This window comes from Poecilia reticulata, linkage group LG21 (genome assembly GCF_000633615.1).
Source record: "Poecilia reticulata strain Guanapo linkage group LG21, Guppy_female_1.0+MT, whole genome shotgun sequence".
NCBI lineage: Eukaryota > Metazoa > Chordata > Actinopteri > Cyprinodontiformes > Poeciliidae > Poecilia > Poecilia reticulata.
Genome location: NC_024351.1, coordinates 964290 through 983798, shown reverse-complemented (window position 1 = coordinate 983798; position 19509 = coordinate 964290). Strand labels below are relative to the sequence as shown.

Below are 19509 nucleotides of genomic sequence, written 5' to 3'. Positions count from 1 at the left end.
ACCCTTGTCCCTCAGTGGGGTCAGGAGGTGCTGCTGCCTCTCCAGCTAATGTTCCAGGCGAGAGGCGGGGTCACCTGGACAGGTCACCTGGACAGGTCGCCAGTCTGTCGCAGGGCAACACAGAGACACACAACCATCCACACACACACACTCACACCTAGGGGCAATTTGGAGAGGCCAGTTAACCTGACAGTCATGTTTCTGGACTGTGGGAGGAAACCGGAGTACCTGGAGAAAACCCACCATGCACAGGGAGAACATGGAGACTCCATGCAGAAAGACCGGGAATCGAACCCAGAACCTTCTTGCTGCAAGGCAACAGCTCTACCAACTGCACCACTGTGCAGCATTATTATTATTATTATTATTATTATTATTATTATTATTATTATTATTATTATTATTATTATTATTATTATTATTATTAATAATAAAGTTGTTTTTAGAATAAAATGTTTTGTTTCCAGCCACTGGTGAGTTATTCCAGGTGTAGCAGCATTAAGGCATGTAGGTTCATACAAAAAATAAAAAGTGTTTTACTTTTTTATATATTTTATATAAAAAAGGTTATTAATAAAACACTGTACACTATTACAACTTAAAAATACTGTTGAGTTATTAGGAATAGTTTACTCCAGGGATCACTACAATAGACTGTTTACATGCATGAATAAAAACAAATCTGCAAAACCAGCAGAAATGTTATTTAAAATAAGTAAAACTGTGTAAATACCAGCAGGCAGGTAAAAACAGATCAACACAGGATGCAGCAGTCTGTCACTGCAGGTCATCAAAAGTTAATTCAATCTATTTCCAGCAACAATAACTTTATATTGTAAAAATACCAGAAAACATTGTGATTAAATATGTCAGTAAAAAAACAAACATCTGATTCGCTTAGGAACATCTGTGGCTGGTTTCATTGCATCAGAGCTGCTAACATACTTCCTGACGAGCTTGTTTTTATACATACTAAAAAGTTAACACATTTTAAATTGGTCAAAACGCGTTACAAACTTTTACCCTGGTATCATGCTCTTATTTTGAAGGCTCAAATCCAGGCGGCGGAAGTTGGTCTCTGCTGTTGAACGAGGACGTTACGGATCTGTGCGTCTCTCCCGAAAGAACACGCAAGCCCCGCCCTCCTGCACCGGAAACGCTCCAGATACATGACGTCATGTGGTGATTGACAAGAGCTGAGAGAGACTGGTACACACACACACACACACACACACACACACACACACACACACACACACACACACACACACACACACACACACACTGACATCATCTGAACAAGGAGCTTCACTTAGTGGATGAAACGAATCAGGACAAATAATCACATCGAATTAAAATACAAGATTAGTTGCATAATTTTATTTGTAACTATTTCATTAAGTGTTTTTGATTTTTAAAATTTTATTTAAAATCATCTTGCAGATTTTTTTAGATTTAATCATTTCATAAACATTTCTAGTGTTAGTTAATTTATTAACAAAAACAATTAAAAAAATTATTTTATAAAGTCAGTTTCTTTATCTCAAGAAAATGTTTTATGCAGTAAAAACCGTTTCTGCGGTTATTTATTTTTTTTAATGGGTTTAAGATTTGGAAAGTAAAAACAGATTTATAGAATGTAAAAATAAGTTTAAAAATGTAGAAATATTATAAATATATATACATATATACAAATAAATAAAATAGTCAACATAACTGAAAAGAAAATCTCAAGTTGTCTGAGTTACAAAGCATAAAAATTAGACATAAAAAATGTAAAGTGATTAATATAAATTATAATAAATTATAAATTAATTTGTAACTATAGCTATGCTCAGTTTTGTGACTTTGCATCTTTTATTTGACCTCAAATTCTAACAATATGGACAAAACACACATTTATTTAATAGAAGAAAAAACACAAATGTTGCATATGAGAGAAAAAAAGAAAGAATTCAGATTAAATGTGATTTTAGTCGTGAATCTGATCATGTTGGTGACTCGTATTTGTGTATTTAAGATTCAATTTTACTGATTCAAAATTTTCTACAATATGGTTTGATAGGAAGATTTATTAGAAATATAATGTCATGACATTTTATAGTTTTCCTGTTTTATTTTATTTTAAAATTAATTTGTCATATTAGTTGTTTTACCGCCAGTGGCCACTAGAGGGAGCTGGTAGCTCGGTGTGGCGGCAGCAAACCGCTGAAGTAGCTGCAGGTTCTGGCCGTGGTTCTGGCCGGTTCTGGTCCGGATCAGGAAGCAGCTCTCTTACCCATCACCCCCTGAGGCTCAGGTGAATCCTGCAGCCCGTTTCCGTTCCTTTTAAAGCTGATGATTCCGGATCAGTGGGGAACGGTTCCCGGACTTCATTCCTGAAGAGCCGGAACCGGTCGGACCGCTGCGCCGGTCTCATTTCTGCAGAACTTCAGACACGTGATGGCGTCACAAACACGCACGCGCTCCGATCTCTGAGCCGCAGGTGGATCGAAACCTGCGGCTCAGGTGAACCGAGCAGAGAAGGTTTAAAAAAAATGTTTATTTGTGTTTGATGTTGTCTCATTTAAATCAATCAAAGTCCTTCTGAACTTTTTCACAGCCCAGAACCTCAATCTGACCTACGGCTTCAAAAGTAAAGATCTGAAAAGTGTGGAGTGCACTTGTATTTAGGCCCTGCCTCAGAACTCTGCAGAACCGCCTCTGGCTGACGGGTTTCCTCCATGTCCAGTTCAGCCAGTCTGGATGGAGAACATCAAGTCTTCCACAGAATGTCAGTTGGTCAATGTCTGGACTTGGACTAAGCCATCCCATCCCATAATACCTCTGGCTGTACGCGCTGGGTGGTTTTCCTGCTGGAAAGTAACTCCAGATGGTTGAGGCTAACTCTGTCTGCCATATGTTTGCCCGTCAGTTAAAAACAGTTTTATGACATTTCCAGAGAAACCCTCATCCTTCATTGTTCATCACCACGAAATGAAATAGAAACATCGATGCTATCACTGCTGAAGTCCAGCAGATTTTTCCTGGTAGCAGATAAAATCAGTAAATATTCATCAGAACTGTCTGAAAATCAAACAAATGTTTGAGCAGACTGGCTGAAGTCCAACAGAGGAGCAGAATCAGTCGGACTGATTTCAGGCAGCGTGACGCATCAGTCAGCATTAAACCGTTACTGTAAAATAATTCCTGTTCGTGTCACCGTGTTTCCATGGCAACGTGCTTTTATCAAATATTCTGCTGTCACGCAACAAGCTTTTCAAATCTCAACATTTATTCGCCCATCATTTACCTGGGACGGTTCTGGACGGTCGTCAACCACGAAGAGCCGATTAAAGTCGAAAACTGACAGCAATAATTTGGTTTATTTAGTCTGAAAGGAAAAACAGGAGCCATTTTTTCACCAACTTATTAATTCGTTTAGAAATGTCACAGTTTCAAACCAAAAAAGCTAAATACCTAGCCTCAAACTAAATACTTAGTTTAACCAAGTATCAGTTGCCATGGCAACGGGAGGGGCGGAGCTTCAGGACGCCTCATAAAATGTGTCTAAAAAGTTTGATCAAAGTAAGTCACGTCAGAAACAGCAGTCTGTGGGTTTATAGTCGTTTTCACAGTGACGTTATTTCACTGAGTTCGTGTTGAACGTGGAGGAGGAACTGAACTGTCTGGAACCAGAACCAGGTTCTCAGGAACTTCGTTACAGATAATTAACCGACTGCTGGCAGAAAAACCTGACGGCAGGTTTTCATTTTCACTCTGGTTCTCATTCCAGCACCACATTCCACTACGATCAGAAACGTTTCAACCGCAAACTGTCAATCCTTCGTTGGCTCCACTGATTCAGTTCAAACTGTGGCGAATGCGACGCAAACCGACATTTTTACCACCAGAAATCTATTTCTATACGGGGAACTAATAAACTAACTAAATATTTAGCTCGCTAACTAGATATTTAGTTTGCTAAGTAAATATTTAGTCTAAATATTTAAGTTCAATTTAAGTATTTAGTTTCAAACAAAGGATTAATTGTTTGCGGTTGAAATGTTTCTGATCGTCAGAGTGAAAATGAAAAACTCTCGTCAGGTTTTCCTGCCAGCAGTCGGTTAATTATCTGTAACAAAGTTCCTCAGAAATCTGGCTCTGATTCCAGGCTTCCTTGGGCTGCAGGTGTTGCTTTTGTCAGTCTTTGTGCGCCTCCCCTTTGCAGGTGTCTCTGATCCATTGATTGGAGCGCAGAGTCCTTGAACCTGGCTGTCTCCGTCTTCTGGGTCGTCTTCTGCGTCCACTCTGCCGTTTGACGCTTGTGGTGTTTTGTTCCGTGACCTCCCCTCCCTTTTTGCACATTTGCGTTTGTCTTTGTTTTGGCACTTCAACACTTCCATATGCACTCATACAACACATCCAAGCATTTGCATTAAACCACTGATATCCCCAATCCATTGTTGTTTGCACTTTAACCGCTGCATGGTCTCCGGTTTTGTTATGACCTTGACCCAGTCGTAACAACGACGTGTTTCAGGCAACAGAGAGCCTCAACTGTTCAGATTAATGAATTGAAGAGAGGGTCGGTTTCAGAAGATGAAAACATGGAAACATTTCACATGAAATAAGAACTGAAATCCCATCAGAGCTTCTTCAGATCCGCTGGTTCCTCCTCCATGTTCAACACGATAAAACCCTCACTATCCTGTTTCTGACATGAGTCGGTTTGATCAAACTTTTTAAAAAGATTTTATGAGGTTTCCTGAAGCTCCGCCCCTCCCGTTGCCATGGCGACGAGGTCATCATGCTGGGGATAAGAGTCGGTAGTGACAGATGAACCGACAGCAGAAGCTCTGGGGTTTTGGTGTCGGTGTTTGTTCTGCAGCTCAAGGATGATGAAGAAGGTAAGAGCGTCTCACCTGGGCAGGACGAATTATTTATGCCATGAATCCATATTTAACACGTCGGATCTGACTTTAAACTACAACAATGACAAGATTGCAGAAAATATTTGGAAAGATTTGTGGTTTATAAGCAAACAGTCAGAGTTCAGTGAGCAAAAAAAGACATTTGTTGATAAAAGTCCTGTTATTCTTTGGGTGAAGGATGTTTTCTTTCTTTCTGTGGGATTATAAAATCAGATCCAGTTTTACATAAACTCCAAATGGATCTGGGTGTTTTGGGTAAATTAGGGCACTGGTAATATAAACTTTTAACATAAAAAATGATTTCAGAATGGCCTGTTTTTGTTCAGACTAAAAAGGAAAGGTGCTTTAGCAACAAGTTGTCTATCTGTGCACATCTCTAAATGTCAGCAATCCCTCTAGATGTTTTTTTTCACATCATCCTACATGGTTGTAAAGAAGCTAACTCGATGTATAAGACGGCCGTTTCTCATAAAGAGCTAAAACCTGATCCTCCATGCGGTAATTATCTGAGGTCTGTTTGTATCAGATACACGATCAGCCTTATTGCTCCGCTGCTGTGTTTTTGGAAAGGTTACATCTGAACTCGCATAAAAAAAGCAGTCAAGCAACTTGTTATGTGAGTTGAGCCCGGAAGGATGGAATTCACTTTTGCTTTGATTTGATGACTGATAGCTGTTTTATTAACAGGTTTACTTAGTCATTGCAAGAAAGTGTTACTGAGAAAGTTATTGTTAAGATGTTGCAAATCCAGTTCATATTTTAAGGCTGAAGCATTTAAGTTAGAACATTAATCGAAGTTAAAAACAAAGAGAGGATAGATATGCAATAATTGTAAAAGGTCTAAGCCTGTGTAAAAAAGCTTGCCAAAAATATTTAGCTGCAACAAGTTTTAACATGCTGTTTTCTTCAGCAGTGGAGTCTTGTGCAGTGAGTGTAAATAGAAGCCGTTACATCCAAGTGTGTTGATTATTGTTTTCATGGGAAAAACTGCAGCATTTCTGAAGCTCTTCCCATTGGATGTTCTACAACTTTGATTGCTCTTTTGACTTCTCTGGCAGAACATTTGGTGAAATTACTTTTATTTATTCATGCATTTATTTCTAACATGATAGCAGTATAAAATAACAGATACCAATTATACTAATGATACTGGTACTAATTTCAGGAACCTAATTCTGTAAAATTAGGTTCTTTAGACAGAATAAGACTCTAACAGCACTTACTGGAACATTTAAATCTTTAGAAATACAGCTATAATCATTGGCATTAGTATGATTTGCAACAGTAAGTCTTTGATCAGTTGTATCCCATTTTAACCCTCTTTCTCAGGCAAAGAAGAGTGCTGTCCCAACGTCTGAGGAGCTGATTCTGCGAGCGCTCAAAGATCTTGGAGATACTGAGCTGAAAGAGTTTAAATGGTATCTGCAAAAGTCAGAGGTTTTGGGAGACTTCCCAATCATCCCAAAGAGTCGAATAGATAAAGCAGACCGGACTGACACAGTGGATCAGATGATACAGACCTACTGTGAAAGTACTCTGGAGGTGACCAAAAAGGTTTTAAGGAAGCTTGAGCGTAACGACCTTGTTCAGGTTCTGGCCGGCCAAAACGGGGAACCAGTGTCAGGTATGTGGATTAACCACTTCTGGTCATGAAAGATCCATCACAGGACATTCAAAAATGTAAATACTGGATGTGGTTTAGGACTTACACAGATGCAGAAGTTTATTTTAGAAGCTTTCTCATTTAACAAAACATAATCTCATTTTGTCCGTCATTGTTTCCTTCAGAGGGTTTTGCTGACTGCCAGCAAAATTTCAAATCCAGCCTTTTGAAAAATCTGCAAGGTCCAGTGGAAAAACCCAAAAAGGGCGGAAGATCAAAAGCTCAAGAGGAAATCTTTATAGAAATGAACTTGACAATCAAAGAAACCAAAGAATTCAGCACAGAACATGAGATCAGGCAGATTGAATCAGCATCCAGGAAAATAGCCAAACCAGAAAAAACCATCAGATATGATGATATATTTAAAGGCCACTCTAGAACAGGTGAACCAATCAAAATGGTGATGACAACTGGAATGGCCGGCATTGGGAAAACAGTCCTAACGCAGAAATTTACACAAAACTGGGCTGAAGGCAAAGCCAACCAAGACTTCCACTTCACATTTCCACTCAGCTTCAGAGAGCTGAATGCTGTGAAAGACAAAAAGTTCAAGTTGGTTGATCTTGTTCAACAGTTCTTTCCTGAAACCAGAGAGGTCGATATCTCCAACTCTAAGGAGTTTCGGGTCATTGTCATCCTTGATGGTCTGGATGAGAGTAGACTTTCACTGGACTTCATTGGTAACAAGAAAGTCACTGACCCTAAAGAGTCTGCTTCAGTGGACGTGCTGCTGACAAGCCTCATCCAAGGAACTCTGCTTCCCTCTGCAAACATCTGGATAACCTCACGTCCTACCGCTGCCAGCCAGATCCCTGCCAAACATGTTGACATGGTGACTGAAGTCACAGGGTTCGATCATGCTCAGAAACTGCAGTACTTCAGGAAGAAATGTAGAGATGACAAACTGGTCAGCAAAATCATGCCTTACATCAACGCATCCCAAAACCTGAAGACCTTGTGCCACATGCCAGTTTGCTGTTGGATCACTGCTACAGTCCTAGAAGACCTGCTGAAGAACAGAGAAGAAGAAGAACTCCCAAAGACTCTGGCTGAGCTCTACATCAAATTCTTGCTGGTCCAGTTCAGACAGAAGGCAGTAACAGAGGCAGAGACACAGTGGAATCCGTCATGCAAGGAAAAGATTCTAACTTTAGGAAAACTGGCTTTTGAGCAGTTGCAAAAAGGCAACCTTATATTCGACCAATCAGACCTTAGAGGATCTGGTATCAATATTAAATCGGTGTCAGTTTTCACTGGAATGTTTCCTGAGATCTTCAAGGAAGAAGGCGAGCAGGACCAGGCCACGGTTTTCTGCTTCACCCATCTGAGCGTTCAAGAGTTCCTCGCTGCTCTGTACGTTCATCTCACTTTCATGACCTCACAGGTCAATGTGCTCGAAGAAATGCAGTCAAGTTGGATTGTTATGCTAGCAAGACGCAAATCCAATCCCTACCACACTGCTGTTGACAAAGCCTTGCAAAGTCCAAAAGGAGACCTGGACATGTTTCTACGCTTCCTCCTGGGTCTTTTGCTGCCGTCCAGCCAGAGTCTGTTAAAAGGTCTGGTCAAAGAAACTGAAAACAACACCCAGGTCATCCAGGAGGCAATCAAGTACATCAAGGACAAGCTTGATGCTGAGCTGCCTACAGAACAGAGCATCAATCTGCTTTACTGTCTGAATGAACTTAATGACAATTCTCTCGTGGAGGAGATCCAAAGGTTCATGAGCTCAGGACGTCTTGCTGTGGATAACTTGTCCTCTGCTCAGTGGTCTGCCTTGGTCTTCATCTTACTGGCCGAAAAAGAAATGGACATGTTTGACCTGAAAATGTACTCGTCTTCAGAGGAGGCTTTTATGCGATTGCTTCCAGTGGTCAAAACTGCAAAGAGGGTTTGGTACGAGACAAATCTCTATATTTTCTTTAATCAACTGTTAAAAACAACATGTAATACTTAAGAACCATATTTCTGTCTTCCTTCCTTTCCAGTCTGAGTGCATGTGACCTGTCACAGAAAGGTATCGAAGTTCTGTCTTCGGTTCTCAGCTCCCAGAACTCCATCCTGAAAGAGCTCGACCTGAGCTACAACAACCTGGGAGACGCAGGAGTCGGGCAACTGGCTGTTGGACTGGAGAGCCCAAACTGTTCACTTGAAACTCTCAGGTTAGGATAAAGCTGCCTTCCTGAACTGGTTATTTCATTATTTGGCCACAGTAATGGGTCCAGGGTTCTCCTCCACTGGTGTGGCTTTCACCAGTTCCTTCACTCTCCACCATGGCCAGATTCGTCTCCATCTGCAGATACATCATGGCTCCTCCCCGTTTGTTGGAGCCATCCAGTGGGACCTAGCAGGGCATAGCATGCAAGCAATCTGATTGGTAGCAGACTGCAATGGTAGATTGACCTGTGGAATCTGTGATAAGACCATCTGTAGGCGTTACGCAGCATGCAGTGTCCAGGCACCTGATTATCTTTCTGGACATTTTGTTTCTGCTGGCTGAGACATTGGTGTAGCAGTTTGTCTCTCAGGAAAATCTTCCAAATATACCAGGAGCTGTTCAGCCTGGATGGACTATTCTTTTTTAAATCATTTCTTACATTGCCTCCAACAATACCTTCCTTAGAGGTACTGTTGCCTTCTCATGATGTCTGTGACTGGTTCTCTTATTCAGGCTGAGCGGCTGCAAGTTGACATGGAGAAGTTGTGACACTCTGGCGACAATCATCAGCTCCCAGTGCAGCCTGAGGGAGCTGGATGTGAGCAACAACGATCTGACGAACACAGGACTGCAGAGTTTGTCTGGGGGTCTGGAGAATCCTCAGTGCAAACTGGAAACTCTCAGGTCGGCCTCAGTGGCCTGATCCACGGCCAGTTAAATGTCACTTTTACACTTGAATACATTTGAAATTAACACAGAGCACGTTATGTTTTTAGGATCTCTGGCTGCCAGGTCACAGAGGAAGGCTGCCACTATCTGGTCACTGCGCTGAACGTAAATCCGTCACATTTGAGAGAGCTGGACCTGAGCTACAACAATCCTGGACACACAGGAGTCAGTCTGCTGTCCAGCGGCGTGAAGCATAAAATGTGCAGACTAGAAACTCTCAAGTATGAAACTGAGAAAAACTGTTTGACATTATTTTAAAGTCTTTGCTTTTTGAATTGAAGCCATTAAACTGATCTCACTGTGTTAATTCCTGCAGAGTGGAAAACTGTGGAGAACAGAGGATGAAGTTGGGCTTAAAGAAGTGTAAGATTAATTTGGCCTGGTTACTTGGAAGAAACTCATTGCTGCTTTGAGGGTCTTTCATGAATCACAAAATAAATGATGAATAATGTTCCGTTGCTTGTTTTTTAGATGCTTGTGTGATAGAATTTGACCCAAACACGGCTCACAGGAACCTGCAGCTGTCAGATGACAACAGGAAGGTGACTGTGGTGAGGGAGGAGCAGCCGTACCCCGATCACCCCGAGCGCTTCGACTACTGCTGCTGGCAGCTGCTCTGCAGAACCCCGCTGACCGGCCGCAGCTACTGGGAGGTGAAGAGGGAGGGACCCGTGGTCATCGCCGTGAGCTACAAACGAATCGGCCGGAAAGGACAAACGGCCGACTGCCGGCTGGGCTGGAACGACCAGTGCTGGAGCCTCGTCTGCACCGAGAAGCAGTATTCCTTCTGGCACAACAAGAAGGAAACGGTTTACACCATGCCGTACGCCTCCCTCATGTCCTGCAGAGTAGGAGTTTATGTAGACGTCCCCGCCGGCATCATGTCTTTCTACGCCGTCGCCTCTGATGAATTCTACCACCTCCACACCTTCCAGACCAGCTTCACGGCGCCGGTGTACCCGGCCTTCGGGTTTGGGTTTGGGTACTGGTCCCACGACTCCTCCGTGTCTCTGTTTGAGGTGTAGCCGACTGAAATAAGACGTTTCTTTTTGTTTTCTTTGATTTATGATTTACCAAAACAAACAAAATAACAACTCTGGTATTATGTGGAGTTTTCTTACTGATGAAGCTAAATTTGTTCAGTGTGGGTGACGGGTTGTGTAAAATAAATCGTTCTCTGTATTTAATCGTTTTTAAAACCTTGTTTGAAGTTAATATTTGTTAATTGGCTCTCAAATAACTTTTAAAACCTTTTCAGTTTATCTCACAAATAAAAACTGTGATGTTGGTGTGTTTTTATGGTTTCAGGCAGGATTTTTTTATTTCAATAAACTTTATGAATTTTGTGCTTTGAAATCTTATATCTGAATTTGTGCGATTTATTTGTTTATCCAGGTTTTTATGCATGACTGGAAGAGTTTGTGACATGTTGGAGTTCAATCATTTCTGTCTCTGTGCAACTGGAACTGGTTAACAGGACCGTTAACCCGACCAGAACACGACCAGAACCCCTGAGTGTAAATTACCTTGAGAAATAATGAGATTTGGTTATTTAAAAACAGGCTTGAATGCTGAAAAATGTTAAAATGTTAGAAGCCATGCATGTCATAGAAATAGATCAGAACCAGAGTTACACTCACCGTCCAGCGCCGGTCCACTGGGCTCCTGATGGACGGAACCAGGAGAGAGAAGGACCAGAGAGTTCAGCTCTGCAGCCTGTTGGCTCCCTGAAGGGAAGTTAATCAGGTTCAGTCTGTTTACATATGACTGCCGGCAGTATCTCTTTGAAAAGGAAAGTGTGTGTGTGTGTGTGTGTGTGTGTGTGTGTGTGTGTGTGTGTGTGTGTGTGTGTGTGTGTGTGTGTGTGTGTGTAAGCAGATAGAAGAGACAGAGGAACAGGCAGAATCCATAACAAACATCTGATTCTGTGAATCTTGTTGGTTTAAGGTGAATAAAATGAAAAGTGGTGAGAGATGTTACAGTTTATTACACTGTAAACTTGCACAAAGCACCGGTAAATAATGATAACATTAAATGTTTCAAGCTGACTTTTGCTCAGATATAAATTTAAAACCTATGAAGATACAAACTGGCAACAGCACAATATTTACTACTAGTGAATTGTAGATACAACAATCTACAAACAGAAATCCAAACAGACGCCCTGCCCTCATGCTAACTAGCCTAGCATGCTACTGAACACTGTTGCTCATATTTTTCATAGGGACAGAAAAATGGAGCTGCTGACTCCAACTTGTGCTAAGTTTGTTAAAAGGTACAGGCATAAGCTAAATATATGAAAATCTCTAAATATGTCACTTCACTTATTAAATGCTGGTGTAATGCAGGCTAACACTAGTGTGTAGCTAAGCTAGCTAAGCTAACAGGTTCATAATCACACATTTAGTCTACCTGAAGTACTGAGTTACAAATTAACACCTTCTTTTGTCTTTCTTTCTTTCTTTTTTGAAAACTTGATTTCATTATTTCTGTCCTTCTTATCTTACACTGTCTGTCGCTAAATTACAGATTATTGGTAAATATGGATGTTGGTTTTTTGGTTTGGAAATGGTAACATTTCATTTTTTCTGCCAGAAACAAGTAAAAACAAAGATATCTTTAATTTTAGTACTGAGATGAGCTGCACAACATGGGTATCGTTCTGTTCTTTTGACTCTGGCAGACAGGTCCAGCATTATTGATGCACTTTATGACTGAATGCAAGATGAGTGGATTCACTTAATTCAGCTTCCTGCTAACAATCGAACTGATGGTGGGAGATTTTGCAGCTTACAACAAGCCTGATTAGCAGTAAGCAGATTACAAGTGCAGCAGGGGAAGTTAACCCGGCCTTCCAGAAATGCAGCGTTTGCTTCATGGCTCAAACTGCGGCAGATCGAACTTTTCCAGGGGATAACAGCCGTCTGGTGTGAACGCAGAGCAGAGCAGGAGCGTAGCGATTAAAAACTGCTCCTCCTGGGGGAAGAGCCCCGTTCAGGTCAGATTTAAACGTTTCTGTTTCCTTCGTTCAGTTCAGCTGCTGTTTTTATGCCGACAGACTGAAAATGTTGCAGTAGACTCCTGCATTTCACATTAGTCAGAATATTTCACTGTTTGTGTCTTATTTTGTAAATGAAATGTGTCTAAGCTGCTATCATCCGTTCTCTGATTAGGACAGAAACCCGTCAGTGTTGTAATGAAAATGTTCCAGTAGTAAAACTTTGACCTTGTTCTTTGTCTGCAGTTCCATTGTGTTTGCTGTCTTTGGAGTTGTGGAGAACCTAAAATACTTCATTAAGCTCCTTATGACACCCTGCTGGCAGCTTCGGCTGCTCCTCTTCCTCCTCCATCTTGGAGCGTTCACTCAGACAAAGGCTACACCGACTCTGGACCTCTGACGGCTGGACCCTTGTGGACCAGATGCACCGGCCGTGTGGTGATCAGTTCGTCTCACAGCAGTTCAGTGGGTTGAAGTCACATTCGGCTGTGTTGTTGAAGAGTCGAGTGTTTCCGTCCAAATCCAAGAAAAAGCAAGTTGCTCTCTATCCTGGAAAGGTTTACTGTTTGAATTATATGTAGATGAAACATAATCATCGGTATTTTACTGGTGCCTTCACCTTCACAAAGCTCTGTTGACCTGCATCTTACAAATATGTTTGTGATGTTCGAAACGTTTTCAGCCTTAAAGTGTTTTGAGCTGAAAGCCTTATTCTGTTGGGATGAGAAATTTAAGAAAATCTAAGAAGATCAGAACCCACTGGTGGGTTCATTCATTTGCTAATTGCAGAGCTAATTTTAGCACTTTAGCATTTTAGCATTGGCTAACTTTGAAAACATTTAGCACACTTAGCTTCCCCTAAGTTAAATTCCAACATGCTAAGTAACTTGGGTGTTTAGTAAACTTTCAGTGGAATAAAGCTTGACATCACTGTTTAAGTTTTATCAACTGTAAGTAATAAGGTAGTTAGCCATTTAAATTCATGCTCTTATTTTGAAACACATTAAGACTATTTAGTTCCATTTCCTCTTTTTTCTCAATAATTTTATTTCACACAAGAAATAATAAACAGACTGTTGAGAACAAGAAATAAACATAAATACAATATATAACAGCATTATTGAACATGTACATTTATAATGTCAAAATTAAATTGGTGCTCGAGAATTGCACTCTTTCAACGGCAGATAGCATTTGAATTGAAGTTAGCGCTTTAGCATTAGCAGAACTAAGGGTTAGCGCTAGTAACTTTTCAGCTAGCATTGCCCACCACTGGCAAAAGATATTCAGGTACTTTGTTCAAGAAGCAGTTGTCATGTCATGATCAAACACCAGCTGGTTGCTTTGGTTTTGCAGCCTTGAGGCTCTCTTGGAGCTGACCATGTTCGGTTCCTCCTGGACGTAAGTCCCTCTGCAGCAGAGGGCCGACATGGCGGTCGGAAAGATTACCTTCACCAAGACTGAAAGGGAGAAGCTAGCTGAAGTCCTCTGGCTGCTCAACTGGATCTCTGTGGTGACTGGAGCCATTCTGTTTGGACTGGGCTTGTTTCTCAAAATAGAGATACAGAAATGGCAGGAAGTGATGTCAGAGCAGGGGATTCTCTACGTGCCACACATGCTCATCACCACAGGACTAGCAGCCTGCGGCATCAACTACCTCGGCAGTAAGATCTGCCTGGACTGCGCTGACACGAACAAGTTCCTGCGCTGGAAGCTGGTGATGATGCCCTACATAGTTTGCACCTTCTTCTTCACTGCCTGCGTCCTGGCGGGGGCGCTCATGTGCTACAGTATTCGGAGTCAGCTGGAGGAGGCCCTGTACCTGGGCCTGAGGAACACAATGCGTTTTTACAAGGACACGGACACACCTGGCCGCTGCTACCTGAAGAAAACCCTGGATCTGCTGCAGATCCAGTTCCAGTGCTGCGGGAACACCGACTTCCGGGACTGGTTCCAGATTCAGTGGATCAGCAGTCGCTACCTTGACATGACCAACAGCGCTGTGGTGGAGTAAGTTTAATCAGAGCTACTGAAAGACTTTTAAAGTTCTGTAATTCCCTGTTTTAACGCAGGTGTGGCGGTGTAGAGCAGGGTATCCTTCTAGCTTTAGTTCTCTCCCTGGTGCAACACTCCTGAACCAATCGGTCGCGAGCAGGTCTGATGAACATTGACATGCAGAGAAGATAATAACTACCAGGATGGTGAACCAGAGAGAACTAAAACATGGAGACTCCAGGCATCCCTGGTGAGGGATTCTTTAAGATCTCTGAAGAACTCTTATTGCAGAGTATGAAGTGGTGCCAAGTCTTGCGTAAAGAGTTACAATCCATTGTCCTTCATTGTTCTGGCATCTTCAAGATGTCTAAAAGCCCCAAAAATCTCTTGTGTCCAACTTGACAGACATGGTCTATTGTGTCTGATGACGGAGATTTGAACCATTCCTGAAAGAGAAAGGATGGGGAGCTCCGTCAGACACTGGGTTCTTGGATTGGAGGTGTTGCTTCTGCGGGTTGAGAAGACTCAGTTGAGGTAGTTCAGGTCACGATGCGTCCTGAAGATCTTCCTGTGGAGGTTTTCCAGGAAAGACCCACCAGAAATGAACTCCTGGGATCACTGGGTCATTTTCAAAGCACTCACAATTCCTTGTGTCTAAGTTGGTTGACAAGCTGTGGCTTTTAGTGATGCTTGGAGAGGTTCAGCTCCTTCAAAGGCTCTCAAACTTCATCCAAAGTGTCAAAATCGGCTCTCATTGACACAGTTGGGAGACAAAAATTGCCCAGGAATCCTTCAGAATGAGCTGGAAGACCAGCTTTATGTAAAGTGTTGTGTGATTGGACAGATGTTTGTGGATCAGTATCCTGATTCCCAAGTGATGGTAAGAGAGAGCAGGAGATGGATATGAGAGACGAGGCCTTGTTAGCAAAGCAAGTCATTCAACGTGACGAAAGAATAAAAACACAACGTGATTCTCTTGATTTGCCCTTTCGTCTACGGTCGTCAGATAAGAATGACGACTGAAAGACAAGATCACAAACACACCAAAGCTCAGCTGAATTCAAGTGTTGAGGCAGAATAAAGACTGAGGAACCTCTAAGTTGAGCTTTGAACATCTGAAAATGAGAACATGTACGATGAGCAGGCTGTGGGCATGTCCCAACGGTGGGAGACCCAGGACGATTTGCAGGGATTAGAAACGTGCCTTGGGAATGCCTGGGAATGCCTGGGAATGCCTGGGAATGCCTGGGAGTTCCTCAGCATGACCTGGAGAGTGTTTCTGAAGAGATGTCTGGGTTTTCCTCCTGCACCTGCTACTCCATGTGACCAAATGTCGAATAAGACAATGGATGGATGGAGGTGTAACAACGCCGTCCTTCAATGGACAGCAGCAAAACGCTGTTAGGCTGTTATGCCTAGAGATGTTACACATGACACTCATGCTACTGTTTCCTCTACTGTTGCCTTCAGCAATGATTTGTGACATTTTCTTTCAATAACACTAAATGCGAGAAGTCACATACTAAAAAAGCTTGACTTTGAGAATTGGTGCTTAAAAATGAATCGGTTTAAGTGAGTCTGAGTCGATTCTACGTTTCAGGATTTTCCGTGACAGACCTTTAATTCTCCACAGGAGAGTTTTATCCATGACGGAGACGTTTGCTGAGCTGTTGTGGAAATTTGTCTGCAGTGAAAGTTTTAGCGAGGATGTTTGAAAGACGGAGAACAGCCGATTCTCAGGTTGAGGTCAGATAAGCCTGAAAGATACTGAGATCAACGGATTAATCAGGAGGGTTCATCTCAGGTCTCTCAGAATAACCCGTCTGCACTGCAGTCAAATGGTCAGGTACCGTCTGGACCGGGCTTATGCAAACACACTGTGAGAGGTCTTGATCTTACCTCTGTAAGACCTTGTCCAGGCTTTCTGACGGTCTCAGTAATTCTTCATGACGGTTGACATATTTTGGTCATTTTTAGTCAGGCAACTTAAAACTGTTGGTTCTTTCAGATTGTTTGGTTGCTTTTTGAATCCAAAGGATCAACCAGTTTGTGGCTCTGTTTCATTCTGAGATGGTTTTGAGATGAAGTCTCTATACGGTAGATCTACGTTTTCTGTCCATCAGTCAAATTATTTTTATAAACAAACTGGATTCAATAGAGTGGAAGCCATGCATTTGTGGAGTGTAGGGATCTCAGCCGTCGGTGAAAAGCTAAAAACTTGAGATCTCCTCCAGAATCGCTTCTGATTTGATGGTTGAAACACCAAATATCTAGCCGGTCGTTGCTTCCTACGCAGTTCCAGTCTGGGATTTCGCTCTTTGAGCTCAATCAGCAAACAGAAGATGGAGTTGTGAACGATTATGTACAGACCTATAGTCTATGCAATGGCAGCAGAGAAAGTGAACAAAGTCACTCAGTCTGTGTTGATCACGCCACCAGATGTTGATCAATTAAAATCAGACTAAGAGTAAAAGTTCAGAGCTTTCAAGACGTCGTTCAGTTCGGCATTTCTCCCTCCACAGTGGGGGATAGTTGTTCACGCAGTTTCAGATCGAGCTTCATGGCGTAGATTGCTGATGTCACAGCCAAACATTAGCGGTTGGGTAAAATCAGATCGAATCGTTTCAAACTTCAGCAGAGTCAACGCCTCCAACAATCGTCTCTCAATAGTCGAAGGTCCAGTGAAGCTTGGAGCAATGGGCTGTTTCCTGTCAGCTGTCAACTCGTTAGTTATCCCCAGGTTCTGGTTTTATGTTGTTTCCTTTAGTTAGAAACAACAGATAAGCAGTGAAAATGTTTATTCTTCAGCCCCAGACTCAGAAGATGACAGTCAAATCGACTGAATGCAGTGATGCTCCTGTGTTTTCTGCAGCCGTGTGCGCAGCAACGTGGAGGGGAAGTACCTGATGGACAGCGTTCCCTTCAGCTGCTGCAGCACCCTGTCGTCCCGCCCCTGCATCCAGCACAACCTGAGCAACCCCGGAGCGCATGCGCACTACGACGAGCAGAGCCAGCAGCTGAACCTGTGGAGGCGAGGCTGCCAACAGGCCCTGCTGGACCACTACACCGGCATCATGCAGTCCATCGGCCTCACCGTGCTGCTCATCTGGCTCTTCGAGGTAACCGGCGCTGCGCCCTCAACCCCACAGCAGAGACTTTTTCACTCTAAAGCGTCGCTGCTTTTCTCTGCCAGCTGCTGGTTCTGACTGGAGTTCGGTACCTGCAGACGGCCATGGAGAACGTCATCCGGCTCGGGGATCCGGACTCGGAGTCAGAGGGCTGGATCCTGGAGAACAGCCTGGCGGAAACAGCCTGCTACAACTTCAGCATCATCAAGAGCCTGGGGAAGTGCTACCAGGCGGACGACGACCCGAACATCAACGTCCCGACGGCGGCGGCCGGCCAGGAGGTTCCGTCCGCCCAGGTGACCTCCTGACCCCAGACCTGCTCTGATCTGGAGAACTCCATCGATACGTTCTGCCTTCAGAAAAAAAAAAAAAAGAAGTTTTGCCACCATAAAAAACTGCAGCAAAACACAAATATTTGACTTTTATAAATATTTTAGGTTTTTGTACTCTTCTAAAAATCAACAAGAAAGACTTGAAAATGTTCAGAAACCAAATGCAGACGGTGCTGCAGCAGAAACAAACATCCGAGGCTTGAATCCAGTCCTTCCTGTCCTGGTTGAGTCTCCGGTTCTGATGACGGGTCCAGTACGAGAACCGTTAGTAAAGCTACACAGCAATAATTTGGGTTATTTAGGAAAAACGAAGAGTTTTCATTTTTCACCATGTTATTCATTCATTTATAACTGCCACAGTTTCAAACTAAAGTTGTTAGCTAAATATTTAGCATGCTAACTAAATATTTAGCTAGCTCAGGGCAACATATTTAGTTAACCAACTAATTGTTTAGCTCTGAGGTAGCTAAGTACTTAGCTCATTAATTACATGTTTACTTAGCTTAGATTTAGCTGGTTAACAACATCTAGTTCAAAGATAAACATTTAGCTAACCAACTAAATATTTATCCTTGAACTAGGTGAATATGTGATTATCAAACTAAATATTTAGCATCCTGATTATTTTATATTAACGATTAACATGGTGAAAATATGAGTTTGAAATATTAACTCCCATTTCTGTCTCTACTGCTACATAAGCTAAATTGCTGCTATAAGATTTTGATTGTGTAAACTTACAAACGAAGCCAAACGTTTTCAGTTTGACGTCATCCAATAAAAACGGGTCATTACACTTTGCTACCAGAGGGGGCGCTGAGTGCTTGTTGGTCTCCAGTTACCACAAAGCAACGAACTTAGAAAAATCTTTACATGACATTTAAAGGTCTGTCATGTCCAATGAGGTCCTCAAAAAAGTATTTTTTTATTTACCACTAAATTAATATTAATATTTATAATTTATCTACGTTGAGAGCAAAGTCAAAGTCAAACTCCAGTTTTGTGAACAGATCTGGCCAATAAAATGGATTCTCTGAAGAATTACAGGAAATCTTGCTGCTGTTTTGTTCCTCCATGATGAATTCTTCGCTCTCCTCTGATTTTAAATCATTTCTGCTGTTAGCCGGAGCTGCTAAAGCGTCACATTTTAAATCCCTTCCCAGGAGTCCAAACAGAAACAGGAGGTCATTCAGATCCGTCTGCTCCATCCATGTGCTTCATTCCTCAATAAAGGTCACGTCTTTCCTTCTGTTTCTTCATTCATTATTTTAAAACGATGTTTTAAATGTATCTGATGACGTATTTCACATCAGGTGTTTCGTTCTACCCGAGGTTTAAAGAAAATAACATTGATTCCGACATGAAAACCAGAAATATTGACGTAAAACAAAGTTAACAGTCATTCTGCTGCCGGAACTCAATGCAATTATTTTTATTTCTCTTTTTCCTGCTGTGAGTTTCACAGAAGGAGAATAATTCATGTTGAAGCCTGATGATAATTATTCATAACACATGAAGGCAGCAGAAACCGACTGAAAAGCCCTGAAGCTTCAGAAAAAGGTCGTGTAGCGCCCCGCTGTGGAGGAAGAGGAA

At 42.2% G+C, this 19509-nt stretch overlaps 2 protein-coding genes and 1 long non-coding RNA gene across 3 annotated transcripts; 2 read left to right on the top strand and 1 right to left on the bottom strand.

The window, feature by feature from the left end:
* The first annotated feature begins 4153 nt into the window (after nucleotides 1-4153).
* Nucleotides 4154-10503, top strand: LOC103457117 (protein NLRC3-like). Its single transcript, XM_008397066.2, has 8 exons — nucleotides 4154-4889; nucleotides 6243-6537; nucleotides 6702-8472; nucleotides 8565-8738; nucleotides 9248-9418; nucleotides 9511-9684; nucleotides 9780-9826; nucleotides 9935-10503. Exons 1-8 carry the CDS (start codon nucleotides 4878-4880, stop codon nucleotides 10486-10488), a joined length of 3198 nt encoding a protein of 1065 aa, XP_008395288.1. The 5' UTR covers nucleotides 4154-4877; the 3' UTR covers nucleotides 10489-10503.
* Nucleotides 10504-10897: 394 nt separating this feature from the next.
* On the bottom strand, nucleotides 10898-17765 carry LOC103457116 (uncharacterized). The gene is made up of 3 exons (XR_532378.1): nucleotides 17677-17765; nucleotides 11104-11190; nucleotides 10898-10989 (listed from the first exon to the last, which is right to left on the bottom strand). It is a non-coding gene; the product is annotated as an uncharacterized LOC103457116 (long non-coding RNA).
* LOC103457115 (photoreceptor outer segment membrane glycoprotein 2-like) lies at nucleotides 13783-18262 on the top strand. Its single transcript, XM_008397065.1, has 3 exons — nucleotides 13783-14471; nucleotides 17329-17575; nucleotides 17650-18262. Exons 1-3 carry the CDS (start codon nucleotides 13891-13893, stop codon nucleotides 17890-17892), a joined length of 1071 nt encoding a protein of 356 aa, XP_008395287.1. The 5' UTR covers nucleotides 13783-13890; the 3' UTR covers nucleotides 17893-18262.
* The last annotated feature ends 1247 nt before the right edge of the window (nucleotides 18263-19509 follow it).